The 17,142-nt window shown below is 43.1% G+C and overlaps 2 protein-coding genes across 13 annotated transcripts in view; one reads left to right on the plus strand and one right to left on the minus strand.

Moving 5' to 3' along the window:
* Window positions 1-12,182, plus strand: part of LOC106583530 (zinc finger protein 236) — an 88,455-nt gene extending 76,273 nt beyond the window's left edge. For both annotated transcript variants that reach the window (XM_014167831.2, XM_014167837.2), the window contains 2 exons: window positions 556-729; window positions 8,165-12,182. In XM_014167831.2, the coding sequence (XP_014023306.2) occupies window positions 556-729; window positions 8,165-8,307 (317 nt within the window). In that variant the 3' untranslated portion in view covers window positions 8,308-12,182. The remainder of the gene's footprint in view (window positions 1-555; window positions 730-8,164) is intronic.
* The window catches only part of LOC106583543 (myelin basic protein), a 67,893-nt gene continuing 61,671 nt past the window's right edge, over window positions 10,921-17,142 (minus strand). For 2 of the 11 annotated variants that reach the window (XR_006761178.1, XM_014167931.2), the window contains 3 exons: window positions 14,906-14,980; window positions 14,684-14,702; window positions 10,921-12,564 (listed from right to left, as the gene is read on the minus strand). Coding sequence is in view for 8 of the 11 variants with exons in the window: in XM_014167931.2 (XP_014023406.1) it covers window positions 14,700-14,702; window positions 14,906-14,980 (78 nt within the window). In the remaining 3 variants the exon portion in view is untranslated. Of the gene's footprint in view, window positions 12,565-14,683; window positions 14,703-14,905; window positions 14,990-17,102; window positions 17,133-17,142 lie in introns of those variants that run through there. The other 9 variants (XR_001323553.2, XM_014167910.2, XM_014167900.2 and 6 more) reach the window with 8 other exon arrangements.

Raw genomic sequence — 17,142 nt, forward strand, 5'->3', positions numbered from 1 at the left:
AACAGGTCTCTTCAATTTCAGTTCATTAAGTCAATGTATTTTTGACTGTAATGGTACCAATTATGGCAGGTCATTATGTTCCAAGATCATGCTGAAGGCCTTACTTACACTATACTTTCTAAATGGGAATCTGGAGGGGAGGTGGCACCTGGCGACGCTATTATTCTGAATTGGCACAGTAGGCTACAAGTTATTTTGGTCAATCGGATTTACACTTTGCCGGCGGTTCACATCTTTCAGCAGATAATGTAAGCTGACAAGACCTTTTCATTTTTTTATACATTTTTTATTAAATTGGATGTAAATTGCTACCGCTTGCAGTAATATACTGCAACGCATCAATTACTGTACGGGCTTTCACTTTTTAGAAGTACTTCTGTTCCATATTTTAAACTTATTTTAGTGCGAGACACCTTTTTATTGCCTCCTTCACAAGATTGAATCAGAATGTGTGTTTTGTATTCATCTGGCGAATTGCACCGCCATTTGGACTCCTTTGTAGTCCTTAAAGTCTTGAGAAGGTGTCTCTCTGTTTTTTTTGTGTTTTTTTTACAGGTGAGCGTCCCTTTAAGTGTTCCCAGTGTGACAAGGCCTTCAACCAAAAGAGTGCCCTGCAGGTACACACGGTCAAGCACACAGGGGAGAAGCCCTACAAGTGTGAGATATGCAGCATCAGCTTCACACAGAAGAGCAACATGAAGCTGCACATGAAGAGGTCGCACGGCTACGGTGAGCCACGAACACTCAAAACATGCGCAGTACCCCCCCCCACCGCAAGACTATCACACTCGAGACACGGCAAAAATGTCTAAAGCCCGAGCACATCTCAAGTGTTTGTGCGTGTGTGTGGTTGAGATGAGATTTACATTTACATTCCATTTACATTTAAGTCATTTAGCAGACGCTCTTATCCAGAGCGACTTACAAAATGGTGCATTCACCTTATGATATCCAGTGGAACAACCACTTTACAATAGTGCATCTAAATCTTTTAAGGGGGGGGTTAGAAGGATTACTTTATCCTATCCTAGGTATTCCTTAAAGAGGTGGGGTTTCAGGTGACTCCGGAAGTGGTGATTGACTCCGCTGTCCTGGCGTCGTGAGGGAGCTTGTTCCACCATTGGGGTGCCAGAGCAGCGAACAGTTTTGACTGGGCTGAGCGGGAACTGTGCTTCCTCAGAGGTAGGGGGGCCAGCAGGCCAGTGGTGGATGAACGCAGTGCCCTTGTTTGGGTGTAGGGCCTGATCAGAGCCTGAAGGTATGGAGGTGCCGTTCCCTTCACAGCTCCGTAGGCAATCACCATGGTCTTGTAGCGGATGCGAGCTTCAACTGGAAGCCAGTGGAGAGAGCGGAGGAGCGGGGTGACGTGAGAGAACTTGGGAAGGTTGAACACCAGACGGGCTGCGGCGTTTTGGATGAGTTGTAGGGGTTTAATGGCACAGGCAGGGAGCCCAGCCAACAGCGAGTTGCAGTAATCCAGACGGGAGATGACAAGTGCCTGGATTAGGACCTGCGCCGCTTCCTGTGTGAGGCAGGGTCGTACTCTGCGAATGTTGTAGAGCATGAACCTACAGGATCGGGTCACCGCCTTGATGTTAGTGGAGAACGACAGGGTGTTGTCCAGGATCACGCCAAGGTTCTTAGAACTCTGGGAGGAGGACACAAGGCAGTTGTCAACCGTGATGGCGAGATCATGGAACGGGCAGTCCTTCCCCGGGAGGAAGAGCAGCTCCGTCTTGCCGAGGTTCAGCCTGAGCTGGTGATCCGTCATCCACACTGATATGTCTGACAGACATGCAGAGATGCGATTCGCCGCCTGGTTATCAGAAGGGGGAAAGGAGAAGATTAATTGTGTGTCGTCTGCATAGCAATGATAGGAGAGACCATGTGAGGATATGACAGAGCCAAGTGACTTGGTGTATAGCGAGAATAGGAGAGGGCCTAGAACAGAGCCCTGGGGGACACCAGTGGTGAGAGCGCATGGTGCGGAGACAGATTCTCGCCACGCCACCTGGTAGGAGCGACCTGTCAGGTAGGACGCAATCCAAGCGTGGGCCGCGCCGGAGATGCCCAACTCGGAGAGGGTGGAGAGGAGGATCTGATGGTTCACAGTATCAAAGGCAGCAGATAGGTCTAGAAGGATGAGAGCAGAGGAGAGAGAGTTAGCTTTAGCAGTGCGGAGAGCCTCCGTGACACAGAGAAGAGCAGTCTCAGTTGAATGCCCAGTCTTGAAACCTGACTGATTAGGATCAAGAAGGTCATTCTGAGAGAGATAGCAGGAGAGCTGGCCAAGGACGGCACGTTCAAGAGTTTTGGAGAAAAAAGAAATGAAAGATGAGAGATGAAAGGTGACCTTGTGCGAAATTCACAGCCAGACAAAACCTTGCTTGAGAGTTCCTACATGCTTTCTCTCTGAGGAGGCCAGTCCATTATTGATGGACGCCACAGCCCAGATGACACCCTTTTCTCTAAATTCTCGCGGACTGGGATATGTTCCGAGTAGCCTCTGAGAATAACATTGACGTATACGCGAACACAGTGACTGAGTTCATCAGGAAGTGTATAGGGGATGTTGTTCCCACGCCTAAAATGACATACCCAAATCTAACTGCCTGTAGCTCAGGACCGGAAGCAAGGGTCAAATCAAATGTTATTTGTCACATCCGCCGAATACGACAGGTGTAGACCTTACCGTGAAATGCTTACTTACAAGCCCTTAACCAACAATACAGTTCAAGAAATAGAGTTAAGAAAATATTTACTAAATAAACTAAAGTAAAAAATGTAATGAAAAGAAACGCAATAAAATAACAATAACAAGGCTATATGCAGGGGGTACCAGTACCGAGTCAGTGTGCGGGGGTACAGGTTAGTCAAGGTAATTTATAGGTAGGTGTAAAGTGACTATGCATAGATAATAAACATTGAGTAGCAGCAGTGTGAAAACAAAGGGTGGGGGGGTGTCAATGTAAATAGTCCGGGTGGCTATTTGATACAATTTTCAGCAGTCTTATGGCTTGGGGGTAGAAGCTGTTAAGGAGCCTTTTGGACCTAGACTTGGCGCTCCAGTACCGCTTGCCGTGCAGTAACAGAAAGAACAGTCTATGACTTGGGTGACTGGAGTCTTTGACAATTCTATGGGCCTTCCTCTGACACCGCCTAGTATATAGGTCCTGGATGGCAGGAAGCTTGGCCCCAGTGATGGACTGGGCCGTACACACTACCCTCTGTAAACCTTTACGGTCGGAGGCCGAGCAGTTGCTATACCAGGCGGTGATGCAACCAATCAGGATGCTCTCAATGGTGCAGCTGTAGAACCTTTTGAAGCCAAGAAACATGAGCAATGGACATTAGACCAGTGGAAATCTGTCCTTTGGTCTGATGAGTTTGGTTCCAACCGCCGTGTCTTTGTGAGATGAAGGGTAGGTGAACGGATGATCTCTGCATGTGTGGTTCCCACCGTGAAGCATGGAGGAGGTGGTGTGGGGGTGCTTTGCTGGTGACACTGTCTGGGATTTATTTAGAATTCAAGACACACTTAACCCGCGTGGCTACCACAGCATTCTGCAGCGATATCCCATCTGGTTTGTGCTTAGTGGGACGATCATTTGTTTTTCAACAGGACCATGACCCAACACACCTCCAGGCTGTGTAAGGGCTATTTCACCAAAAAGGAGAGGAATGGAGTGCTGCATCAGATGACCTGGCCTCCGCAATCACCCGACGTCAACCCAATTGAGATTGTTTGGGATGAGTTGGACCGCAGAGTGAAGGAAAAGCAGCCACGTAGTGCTCGATATATGTGGGAACTCCTTCAAGACTGTTGGAAAAGCATTCCTCATGAAGCTCATTGAGAGAAAGCCAAGAGTGTGCAAAGTTGTCATCAAGGCAAAGGGTGGCTACTTTGAAGAATCAAAAAATATATTTATATTTTCTTTTAAACACTTTTTTTGGCTACTACATGATTTCATATGTGTTTATTTCGTAGTTTTGATGTCTTCACTATTATTATATAATGTTTAAAATAGTAAAAAATAAATAAAAACTCTTCAATGGTTAGGTGTGTCCAAACTCTTGACTGGTACTATATATTTTATTCAGCTTTGTTCAATTGTATTTTTCATATTATAAAATAATGCCACAGAATTATAAACAAATCTTGTCTGCAAAATGACTAGCCCACAGCCATTTGGCATAGCCACATCAGAACCTAGCAACTCAGAGTATGCTATTCTGTTCTTCTGAAATAGACTACATATCATGCTTCTTTAGACCAGTCTAAAATTTAAAAAAATGGATTTATTGTGAAGGTGTAGGCTATATTATATGGATTTATTAGACTTTTTAAAATGTATTTATTAAACTTTTTTAAATGGCTTGTAGGCTATGTGTGGAAGCCAGGAGATGGTAATTGTTAATTAACAGTCAATTACCGTTAGACGGACAGTTAGTGCTTGTGACAATCACCGGCAGACGAAATATCGTAACCGCCACAGCCCTAGGCGCAACAACGCCTCTTCAACCTCATGAGGCTGAAGAAATTCGGCTTGACCCCTAAGACCCTCACAAACTTGTACAGATGCACAATTGAGAGCATCCTGTCGGGCTGTATCACCGCCTGGTACGGCAACTGCACCGTCCGCAACTGCAGGGTTCTCCAGAGGGTGGTACGGTCTGCCCAACGCATCACCGTTAAATAGCCATCACTAGCCGGCTACCACCCGGGTTACTCAACCCTGCAAGGTGCAGAGGCTGCTGCCCTATATACATAGACATGGTACCGCTGCCCACTTTAACAATGGAACACTAGTCACTTTAATAATGTTTACCTACTGTTTTACTCATCTCATATGTACAGTTGAAGTCGGAAGTTTACATACACCTTAGCTAAATACATTTAAACTCAGTTTGTCAATATTCCTGACATTTAACCCTAGTAAAAAAACCCTGTCTAGGATCACCACTTTATTTTAAGAATGTGAAATGTCAGGATAATAGTAGAGAGATTGATTTATTTCAGCTTTTATTTCTTTCATCACATTCTCAGTGGGTCAGAAATTTACATACACTCAATTAGTATTTGGTAGCATTGACTTTAAATTGTTTAACTTGGGTCAAACGTTTCGGGTAGCCTTCCACAAGCTTCCCACAATAAATTGGGGGAATTATGGCCCATTCCTCCTGACAGAGCTGGTGTAACTGAGTCAGGTTTATAGGCCTCCTTGCTTGCACACGCTTTTTCAGTTCTGCCCACACATTTTCTATGGGATTGAGGTCAGGGCTTTGTGATGGCCACTCCAATACCTTGACTTTGTTGTCCTTAAGCCATTTTGACACAACTTGGAAGTATGATTTGGGTCGTTGTCCATTTGGAAGACCGATTTGCGACCAAGCTTTAACTTCCTGTCTGATGTCTTGAGATGTTGCTTCAATATATCGTCATCATTTTCCATCCTCATGATGCCATCTATTTTGTGAAGTGCACCAGTCCCTCCTGCAGCAAAGCACACCCACAACATGATGCTGCCACCCCCGTGCTTTACGGTTGGGATGGTGTTCTTCGGTTTGCAAGCCTTCCGCCTTTTTCCTCCAAACATAACGATGGTCATTATGGCCAAACAGTTCTATTTTTGCTTCATCAGAACAGAGGACATTTCCAAAGAGTACGATCTTTGTCCCCATGTGCAGTTGCAAACCGTAGTCTGCCTTTTTTATGGCGGTTTTGGAGCAGTGTCTTCTTCCTTGCTGAGCGGCATTTCAGGTTATGTCGATATAGGACTTTTGTACCTGTTTCCTCCAGCATCTTCACAAGATACTTTGCTGTTGTTCTGGGATTGATTTGCATTTTTCACATCAAAGTACGTAGAGATGTAGAGATGACTAGGAGACGGAACGCGTCTCCATCCTGAGCGGTATGACGGCTGCATGGTCCCATGGTGTTTATTCTTGCGTACTATTGTTTGTACAGATGAATGTGGTACCTTCAAGCGTTTGGAAATTGCTCCCAAGGATGAACCAGACTTGTGGAGGTCTACATTTTATTTTTCTGAGATCTTGGCTGATTTCTTTTGATTTTCCCATGATGTCAAGCAAAGAGGCACTGAGTTTGATGGTAGGCCTTGAAATACATCCACAGGTACACCTCCAATTGACTCAAATGATGTCGATTAGCCTATCAGAAGCTCCTAAAGCCATGACATAATTTTCTGACATTTTCCAAGCTGTTTAAAGGCACAGTCAACTTAGTGTGTGTAAACTTCTGACCCACTGGAATTGTGATACAGTGAATTATAAGTGAAATAATCTGTCTGTAAACAATTGTTCGAAAAATGACTTGTGCCATGCACAAAGTAGATGTCATCACTGACTTGCCAAAACTATAGTTTGCTAACAAGAAATTTGTGGAGTGGTTGAAAAACGAGTTTTAATTACTCCAACCTAAGTGTATGTAAACTTCCCACTTCAACTGTATATACTGTATTCTATTCTACTGTATTTTAGTCAATGACACTTCGACATTGCTCGTCATATTATTTATGTATTTCTTAATTCCATTCTTTTACTTTTAGATGTGTGTGTATTGTTGAGAATTGTTAGATACTACTGCACTGTTGGAGCTAGGAGCACAAGCATTTCACTACATCCACAATAACATCTGCTAAATATGTGTATGTGACCAATAAAATGTGATTTGATTTGTGGACTACTTTTGACCAGGGCGCATGGGGATAAAGCGCACAGATCAGGCTGATACTCCATCTCTCAATTCTGCTGCATTTCCCTGCCTGAAAGGCCTTTTGACAGAGAAGGCTGCCAGACTTGTGATGACAGAACCTGTCCTTTTTATTCTCATTTGGAAGCTCATACGGAAGCTTCGGGCCTTAATATTTCAACAGCCACCGAGCTGATTGACTGGAGCTGTAAGTCAGCGCTCTGCTTCTCACTTGAAACGGGGAGTCACTAACTGTTTGTGACAAAATGCTTATGACGGTGGCAAGTGTTTGAACAGGATTTAGCATTTTCAATGGATTGTTGTGTTGGATGTTGGCTTTAGGGCTGTCTGGAATATGCAACTCTGGCACTAACTTTTTGTGCTATATAGCGCTTCTAATACCATGGTAAATATGTGAATAGGGATTATTGTGCATTTTGTGACATTCTAATTGATTAATCCTCATTATAAACTGGGTGGTTCGAGCCCTGAATGCTAATTGACTGACAGCCTTGGTATACCAATCCGTGTACCACGGGTATGACAAAACACTTATTTTTACTGCTCTAATGACGTTGGTAACCAGTTTATAATAGCAATAAGGCACCTTGGGGGTTTGTGGTATATGGCCAATATACCACGGCTAAGGCCTGTATCCAGGTACTGTGTGTGTGTGGGGGGGTGAGTGCGAGCATCTGTCCTTGCGCGCTTATAGGCGAAGGCTAGCAACAACAAAAAATTCAAAGCGATTTCTAACACACATTCACCTGGATGATTCACAATAGCTCTTTTATTGAGAGCGTCTGTAAGAGACAGTCCCATTTAAGTGAGTTCATTCAATAGATAGATGGGTTTAATTATGGAACCTTGCTGTGACGCACTCTCCCGTTAGTGCCTGTTTGGTTCTGTAAGACCTCCATTTAAACATTTGATGGTTCGTACAACGGAAATGTCCTCTGCTGAAGTGACTCTCGTGTTTATTGATGTATCCCAGACACGAAGGCTCTGTCTCGACTGCTTACAACATTTGTCCTCACCACCTCTTCATCTGCACTGATTGGAAAAACAATATGGCTGAAGGCAACTCGTCCTCCTCAGGCTGACTCATCGTCACCTTGCCAATTCTTCCAGATCAATGCATCGAAGGAGAGGAGGCGAGGAGAGGATTTTTTTTAAAAACAAATTTCACCTGCCACTCACCCCTTCCTCTAACTTACCTCACAGGTGATAAATGCATTGTGTGTTGCACTGTATTTTTTTCATTCTTAAACTCCGAAACTTAACCTAAAGAGTTCCCTTGACACTCTCTCTCTCCGTTCTAACAGGAACGTTCATGAGTAACTTTGTCCCTCTCACTCTGTCCTTTCTCTCGCTTTCATTCTCTTCTCTCCCCCTTTCTCCCTCTCTCTGTGTCTTTATCTCTCTCTCTGTCTTTCTTTTTCTTGGACACAGGTCCCGATCGGACCCAGGAGGTGACGTTGGAGCAGGGGACAGAGACGGAAGTGGATGTCCCTCCCGAGCTGAATGACATGGAAGAGGTTGTCCAGGAGTCTTCTGGAGACTGGCACTGTGGTATTCCCAACGTTTTCCCTTAGCTCCCAACTCAGAATTGAATTGACCATCCCAGTTTATCCCAGCATAGACTCTTTACTAGGCGTCTGTGCACTGATGATACAAAGCACTGATTTTACCACTAAGTAGGTGTGGAAAAACCTACCCCTCAGATCAACCCCCTCCTTTCCTCACCTCTTTTTAATTGAGTTGGACATTTCTGCACTTTTTCTAAAGCATATCCAAGGTGATGTTGCCACGCACATGCTGAAAACTGAAAGTGTGTGCGGCCATACCTACACGCATTAGGTCTTAGCAGCAGCTATTTCTGCCTGTTTCTCTTGTCCTCAGATATGCATTAAAGGGACAATCTGTGATTGCTACATCAATGTTTTTTTTTTTACTTTTAAATTCATGATATATACCCATCGATTATTGAAGAGTATAACTTAAAAAATGCCCCATGAGCTTAGTTCAGCTTGTTCCTCTTTTTTTGTAAAAAAAAAAGCAATTGTAAACAAACATTTTATCGCCTCAAACATGGTTAAATCTATCCTTTTGATATCATGGATATCATAGGTCGGTCTTATGAATTTGGTTACATTTCTCCAGCCCCATCCCTCAGCTATTTACCAAATCAGTGGCGGGTTGCCCACTTTTATTATTGTTTGAACTGCAGATTGTCCCTTTAAAGGCAGAGAACTGGTTCCTCCATTGACTAAATTGCTGAATCAACCTGCGCTCTGATTCTCATTAGTATGAGTCCCTTACGAGACGTTTTAGGCAATAAGCTGTTTAGTAACCAGACGCTGACCTCCCAGTACAGTTCACCAGTCGGGGCTGTAGCTAGCTGAGGTAGGCTACCGGCGGTTGGTTCCTCGACTGTACTCTGTTTGCCAATAAGAGGGGCGAACACTATAGATCTGCATGGCTGCACTGTCAATCCTGCGGTACTGGTTCACATCACCCTGTAGAGTAGAATAACCACTCACCTGCCCCATCCAGAAACAGCACCCCTGTAGATCCGCGGTGCATAAGTCAGCAGTAGTCAGTCACAAACTGCTCCGTATGACCTATTACGGACTGGACTAGGTATAAGCAATAGTGTAAGAACTCCACCTTGCCCTCTGAAAGTCTGGATGAAAGGTTTGCCTTATTGCTTATTCCTATCCAATCATTTCAGATCTACACAAGTGTATAACGGGCTGGGGCAGGGTCTAGGCGTTGTTTCTAGACGGGGAAGTCAATCTCTCCCGTGCTCCCGGGGCTGCTCCACACACTGCGAACAGGCCCACTCTTAACTGTTTGACAACTTGAGCTGTGCTTTAACAGGCATTTAACACATTGGAGTGATCTATGTGCAGTTTACCAGAAAAGTACTTTTCTTTTTAAAGTCACATATTTTTGCATATTTATGCTATACACTTTTCTAAAAGGCAAGCTAAACATTTTGTTTTTGATTAATTAGTTGTAAAAAATATACATATATTTTTGCCATAAAGTTGAAGGTAGCCTTGAATGGTGAGACTATAAAGTGCTAAGATATGGTCATATGGTTCAGACCTGGGTTCAAATACGCTACTATTTGAAATCATTCACTTTAGTCTCCCTAGAGTTCCAGATGGGTGGGTTTGCAGATGACTACTCTATAGGTTTCATTGTGCCAGGCAAGCTCGATCAAGCCCAGATCAAGTATAATGATTTCGAAGAGTATTTGAACCTTGGTCTGGTGAGGATTTGATCCCTCTCTTCTGAAACGTTATGCCTGTACATTTGACGATGATGACGATGGCCTGTGATACCACTGTTATTGGCTGCTGTATAAGGGCTTCAGGGGTTGACTCTACGTTCACAAGGTGTTGCATGAAATTGTAATTTAGTTGTAAGCTTATGCACAGCCATTTTGTAATCTGATATTTAATTTTGCAATGTAAATAGTGTATGATTGCATATATTTTTGGATTCCTTATCAAATTGGTTGTGAACAAGAGTTCATTTTTTTTTGTCAATTGCTGAACCAGTTTAGACTATAAGCTGTTAAGTGTTTTTTTTTTGTTTTTTTTGGCAGGAATGTATTTTGTAATGTTGAAAAGTATTTAATTAATAAAACCAGTCATTTTTTACAGATTTAATGTGTGACAATTGTTTTAGAAATCATGTGTGAAGTTGATTGCATTTTGTCTGTTTTTGATTTTCTGTGATACCTGAAGATCTCGGTATGTCTCTGCATCAAAACCTTGTATCTAGAAAAGGCAAGTGTTTAGTGATTGAAAAATCCATTGCCACATAGTCAAAATCCATTTTTGTCCCTCTATCTTTCATTAGTCCCAGAGTTAAACTTTCGCAGCATATGGAAAAAGCTTGACCACTTTCAACTTCTATAAAAACAAATGTCTCTTCCCCCACATTGAGGCATTATTAAATTCCTCTCCTTGATTATGCAATTATTGAGCAAACACAATTACTATTGGAACCAGGAATGAGATGCGGCTCTGGCATGAGTCTGCTTCAAACGACACAATGACCTGACCGAAACAAAGATGGATTCCGCAACAGAGTTGAATATTTCATCACTTCTTGTACCCTACACCTGCAAGTTACTGCATGTGTGTACACTACTTTTTAAACTTCTATCAAACAACACAACCAGAGACCCATAACGATTTAATGATTTTTAATTCCTTTATTTATTTTTTTCCAAGTTAAGTGGCTGGTCGTACATCTTTTTTATTACCGATACAACAATGAGAGTCTCAAGAGTTTCATTTACATTCATTCACAGGACCCATACAAAAACGAGCGCGCGCACATTTAGACATGGGGGAGGGGTGACGGGGGGGCAGGCAGAGTATACTACAGATTACACACGTTTTGTTTTTAAACAAATGGAGGAAAGACTGGTGTGAGGATATTGGACAGTACAGTGGCAGTAATAAGCAGTTTATGCAACTCATCGCTCGTACCTTGGTCACCAAACTCCACGCCCTCTATATCCATCTTCATCTTTTTTTTAATAACATTTATGCTTTTACACAGTTAAGTAAGGAGCACCTTTATGACAGTGTTGGTATTTTAATATCCACATAGAGTAAACACGGCACATTGTTTTTGGCAGTCAGAAATGGTATTGCTTAGCTAGCTGTTTTGTGTTCATATTTTGTGCAGTGCTTCGATAGATATATAAAGCAAGAGATACTTGAGACAGAAAAGACTACACTAATGGGGGAAAGGGTCTGAATCTGTCCTGGAAATGCCATGCTTGTAGCAGGTCCAGTGTGAGCTTGGTTTCAGAGCAGTCTGTCTGCTTTTCAACGGTCAAAACAGTGCACTTTAGACAAATCTCCGTTATATCTGGATGGGGAAACTCCCAATACCATACATATTAGTGTCTTAATCAATCTACATGGACTGAAAATCAAATGAAAATAACATTAGAAATGATAACATCATCCATTGATTTCTACAATTCAGTGGATACTACAGACAGACTTTTAGTAGGTTAACAACTTTCAGTAGCTCGATGTCATTTTACCACCGAAGATCCCTGCCAGCCATAGACCCTAACGTAAAAACATGGAAAGACAGCAACACTTAAGACAGGACACTTACACTGAGGATACAGGAGGGTAGACATACAAACACATGACCAACTGGCCATCACAACAACCCATGCAAGCTGAGTAAGACAATGCTTAGCTATGAATTCATGTCAGGTTGTACAGAAATGGGAGAGTGTGTGGGGTTTGGGGGGAAATGACAAAGACAAGCATGACAAGACAGATAATCACTTGTTTCTGAACCAGAACCAGACCTGGTCACACCTTCACAAGCGGTCAGGGCCAGGTCAGTTGGACCTAAGCTACTTCAGCCAGGTCTGGTCCAGTTAACCAGCCTTGTTAGACGACTCTATACAGACAGACAGACAGACAGACAGAGAAATAGAAATGAAGACACAGGTACTGTAGAGCTACGACGGGGGTCCTTTAGGCTGTAAAAGGGGGTCCGGATGACTTCAGCAACAGTTCACATCCAAGATGGTTGCACAGGAGAGGTGGGGGGGGGGGAGCAGGGGTGGGGGCACAGATTGTGTCGCTATATCTACCAGCCGGTGGCGGAGGCATTTGAGTTATAAAATGAAAGTGTTAGAAAAGCAGGGAGAGGTGTGTGTGTGTGAGTCGACAAAGATCCGTTCTTTTATCTTCTTTGTTTTCCCCCACTTGTGTCCCTTTTCTTGACGTCTGCCTTTGTGCTCTTGAAAGGGGACCTCATTTTTTGGGTAGAGACCCGGTCCGGCTTGCGCCCTGCAAGAGAGCGAGAGACGAAACATAATCAGGAAATGGACAGTTTTTGTCATTCGCTAACCATGCTCACTAAAGGGACCTGCTAATTAGGACACAAATGTCCAGCTGTATATTGACGTACAGTCTATGTGGCCTTGGGCATTGTGTACTATTGTTTTGTTAGAATAGGTGGGTGAGTTCTAGGCCTAGAGTATGATCGTAATTGTTTATTTTGTGAATTCTCGGCTATGCCCTAAAAAGAAACATCTCCCAGTTCTAATTTGCATGTTGTTGCCAAAACTGATCAGTGATGTGTTGTACTGTGTTCACCAAGCTCAATCCCTAAGAATAGATTGTGCATTTTCTCGTGGGGATATAAAAGTAGGAGAAAGAGGGGAGGATTGGTACGGAACAAAGATTATACAAATGAGACAATTCTTTAGGAGAACTATTGGAATGAATATAATCCATAACATACAAAGCCTTTAAATCTCCTGAAACATAAGGAGATCAGAGGAAAATGGGCCAAGCTCTGAGCCATTCCTACAGCAATTTGAGTTTAAAATCATTATCGATTCAAAAAACAAACTAATTAGAATGCGGTAACAGAACGGGAGAATGGAAAACAAATGAAAAGAAAACGTGAAATAAAAGTCCGTCCCCAGATAACGATTAAACAAAACGGTAATCAGAAGCGCTAGAGATGGTGGCTTTAGCTTAACGCCAATTAGGCAGAGAGATTGTGGGGAAACAAGCTATCAGCAAGAGAAGAATGGTGTACTATTTACCCACACGTTTGTAAATTTGATCGTCTTCATCTTTTAGTTTCATAATGCCACATAGTCCAGTTTAGCAAAGACACCTATGCAGGGAGCATATGTATATATACAGACTCTCTAAACATGTTTAAAAGTAGGCCCCTGTATGGTATGAGGGAGATGACTGTGCTTGGTTGCCTTGCTAATCACTGTGAGTGCACTGACTGTACCTACGGGAACATAAGCTCCCAGTGCCTATTCTGCCTAATTAAATAACTGTATCTGAAGCTTGGGCCAGACTGGATAATTAAAGCTGCCAGAGACCTCCAGAGCATGTCCTAGAGATTAGCATTCACCATGCCATGGATGACGCAAGGAGAGACAAACAAACAAACAACAGCCTCAGAATGCAGGAGCTCTCCGAGTCACTACTCAGAGGAGAAAGTGAGTCTATGGGCAGAGTGAGAGGTGAGGAAAGATAAGCGGAGAGCGTAAGAGAAGGAGGGAGACAGACAGGGTTGGAGACCAAAAGAGAGAGGTAGAGAAAGATACAGTAGAGACTGTAGTAAAAAATATCTATAAATGGTATACTCTCTGTTCAAACACCTCAGTCATCTGTTTGCGATGAACACACCGGGGTATTATGCTGCTCCTCTAAAAGTCATTAAGTATTCACTCAAGTGTATATAAGTGTGTCTGCCTTACCTTTATGCGTGGCTTACTGTGTCGGAGAAAGACCTCTTGAATAAGTCTGTCTGTGTAGTAATACATCCCGGTATCATGTATAGTGTGCTTGGTACACACATGCAGGAACCAGATGGTCAATCTAATTAAAAGCGCAATGTCCTAGCTGTAGAAAGAATGAAAGGCACTGCTTCCATAACAGCTTGGCTTACCTGACGGTGTGTTTGCAGCCGCGTAAGCCATCGGCAAAGTGAGCAAAGCTACCACACGCCACAATTGTAATTACTAAGCATGTCCCATTGCAGTTAGCACAGGGCTTAGAACAGCCATTAAGAGTAAGCAAGACTACTATCCCTAAAGCTGGTTTCGAAGCCCTTTATTTCACAGCCAGATGTAGGCCCACAGGTGCAAGATCACTGCCTGCAAGTAAGCTGCCAATTATGTTAGGTGCTGCATGTCCATATCAAGCCAAAAATAGCATTACCTTTGACATCAAACTGCACTCTTTAATGCATGAAGCCTGTAGCATCAGCCAGACACTGTAATTATCACTGTCTAGAGGCTGTCTCGAGGTGCAGTTATTCTGCTGGTGGTATGATAGGCAATGGAAGGTGTCACCTTAGCCTATCAACGTTGAATAAATTCCTAGCAAGTAAGAGTAAATGTATATTGCCGCCCATGACTCATTAGCTACTCACTGAATGGTGGGTATCGTCACTGAGGTGAAAGAAGAAGAGAGAGACAGAAGGGAGGAATAAAAGAGAGAGAAAGATCCCATCTGTTTAATCGAGTGCACATTCGGGAATAGGTTTCAATAACATACAAAGGGAATTATATAATTGGATATTCCCTTTTTATGTTAATGTCAAAGACAGAACAGTGTTTTTGTCCTGTTAAAAATGGGTTTCGTTTCCGTTTACCATTTTGAAGATCTTGGACAGGGTTCCGCTGTCTCCTGCACCGGCCTTCTTCGCCTTAGCGGATCCTGTTGACTTCTGAGTCCCCTGGAAGAGAGCAGGGGTGAGGTAAGACACCGGGAGACGTTGCTGTTGTCACCTAGCATGGTGGCCCAGTCAGTGTGTGCTTTTGCCAGCTCATCTCTGTGTTTGTTCATCTAAATGATTTACTAATGGCTAAAAAAGCGGCATCATGCGTACATATCTGACGTGAGTATTGCATGGTTGTTTAGTACAAAACAATGTTTTCTGATAATATCATGTTGCATGAAAACAATAGAAGTGATAGTGTCGTCTCCAGGCTCAACTGAAAGCGGGGTTATAGTAGAGATGGCTATCTAGTCAGTGACTCTTATCACAGAGTGAAATTTTACATACAGTATTGAACCAGACTAGATCAAAAAAGTGGCGCATTCGTGGTGGCAATCTGAGTCAAAGTGGAAGTGCTTCACTTAAGCATTTCCAAATCAAACATTTGAAATTCAATCTCAGTAACAGCTGAGCTGTGGCTGCTCCGACTCTCACAGGGGGGATTTAGACTGGGAACCGTTCACGCAAAACTCCAATAAACATGCATGAGGATGAATGAAATGTTGGGGAGGAACACCTCAAAGTGTTATCTAAAGACCTCAGAGAAGTGCTTTAAAGGTCTCATCCCTTATCACTCTCTTATTATACCCCCCACACAATGTTAGCTGTTATGTGTGACTCATAACATCCACAACACACACACACACACACACATCCACAACACACACACACACACACCAGTGGAGGCTTCTGAGAGGAGGACGGCTCATAATAATGGCTGTAAGGGAGTCAACGGAATGGCATCAAGCACATGGTTTCCATGTACAATTCCAGTGAATCCATTCCAGGCATTACTATGAGCCGTCCTCCCCTCAGCAGCCACCACTGACACATACACACACAGAGACATACAGAGACACACACAAAGACACAAACGCATGTGCACACACACACGTGCATGCACGCTCGCACAAGGGCCAACAGGGGCCAAGAGAAGAGGACGAGACTTCAAATTCAGCAGGGCGAATAAGAAAAAGCAGGATTAATGCTGGTTATCATACCGAAAGGGAAAAAACGACTTCAACAAATAAAGAACTGGATATTCAGTTGAGCCGGAGGCGGAGAGCTTGCCAAACAAAACCTCTCAAAACATGTAAATGTACATGTAAAACATGATTTAATAAAATAGAAAAACTGATGCGGGCGTTTGTGACGTAGAAGTCCGTCACTGGCCGCGGGCAGCATTTGGTACTTTAACGCACGCACACATTCATCACTCCTCCCTGCTCCGTTATCAGATAAGTTAACAATGTGGGTCGACACACAAGTTAACTTCTCTATCTTAGTACATACATTTCACACTTACGTCAGTAACCGGTTAGGGTATAAAGAAATAAACAGACAAGTGTTCATATTTAATATAAGCAATATTTATTATACTTAGATGTTATGGATGAGCGCGTTGTTTGTTCTGTTCCTCTATCTCTCCATCTCTGTAGCTTCCGGGTATGCTGGATAAGGACCCGAGCTAAGGGAATTGGGCTGACTTGGTAGTGCCTGTTCCGATTGGCTCATTAATGTTAATTGGATATATTGGAAGACACTGTCAGTAGTGATGTAATTGTGTAAATGTTATATTGTGATGTTGTTTCATAAACGTGTTGCAATGTATATATTTTGGTATGTTTAGATAAATGGAAACTGTAGGTTGAATAGGTAATTGCGTAATTAATTAGTGTTAATTGTTCTGAGGGGAGGGGCTACCCCTACAAAAGGAGCCTCTCTTTCAGTTCATGGAGAGGCATTTTGGATTGAGCTGTGGGCGGGGCAGCATTGTTTTTAAGCTGTCCCATAAGGTGTACGTTTGATGGCAGTACTGTTGTTTTTGTTCCGGAATCACTATGTAAATAAACACCTTTGCACAGAACAACTTTTGCGGCTCCGCCATCTTTTTATTTTTTATAGAGGTTAGGTTTTCCAGTTTAGCCTACTCTACGTGACAGCGTTATGCATGTATCCTTGGATTACAACAAGCTCTCAAGTCTCAAAATGGCTACAGAATATACTGTTTTAAAGAACGGCCGGGGATTTTTCTCTTCGTTTTCTTTAGCTGTAGCGTTTAACCACGTACCTGGCCTAGTTTTGCAGTCATTGCCGTCCACTGGACAAGG

This window comes from Salmo salar, chromosome ssa02 (assembly GCF_905237065.1).
Source record: "Salmo salar chromosome ssa02, Ssal_v3.1, whole genome shotgun sequence".
Taxonomy (NCBI): domain Eukaryota; kingdom Metazoa; phylum Chordata; class Actinopteri; order Salmoniformes; family Salmonidae; genus Salmo; species Salmo salar.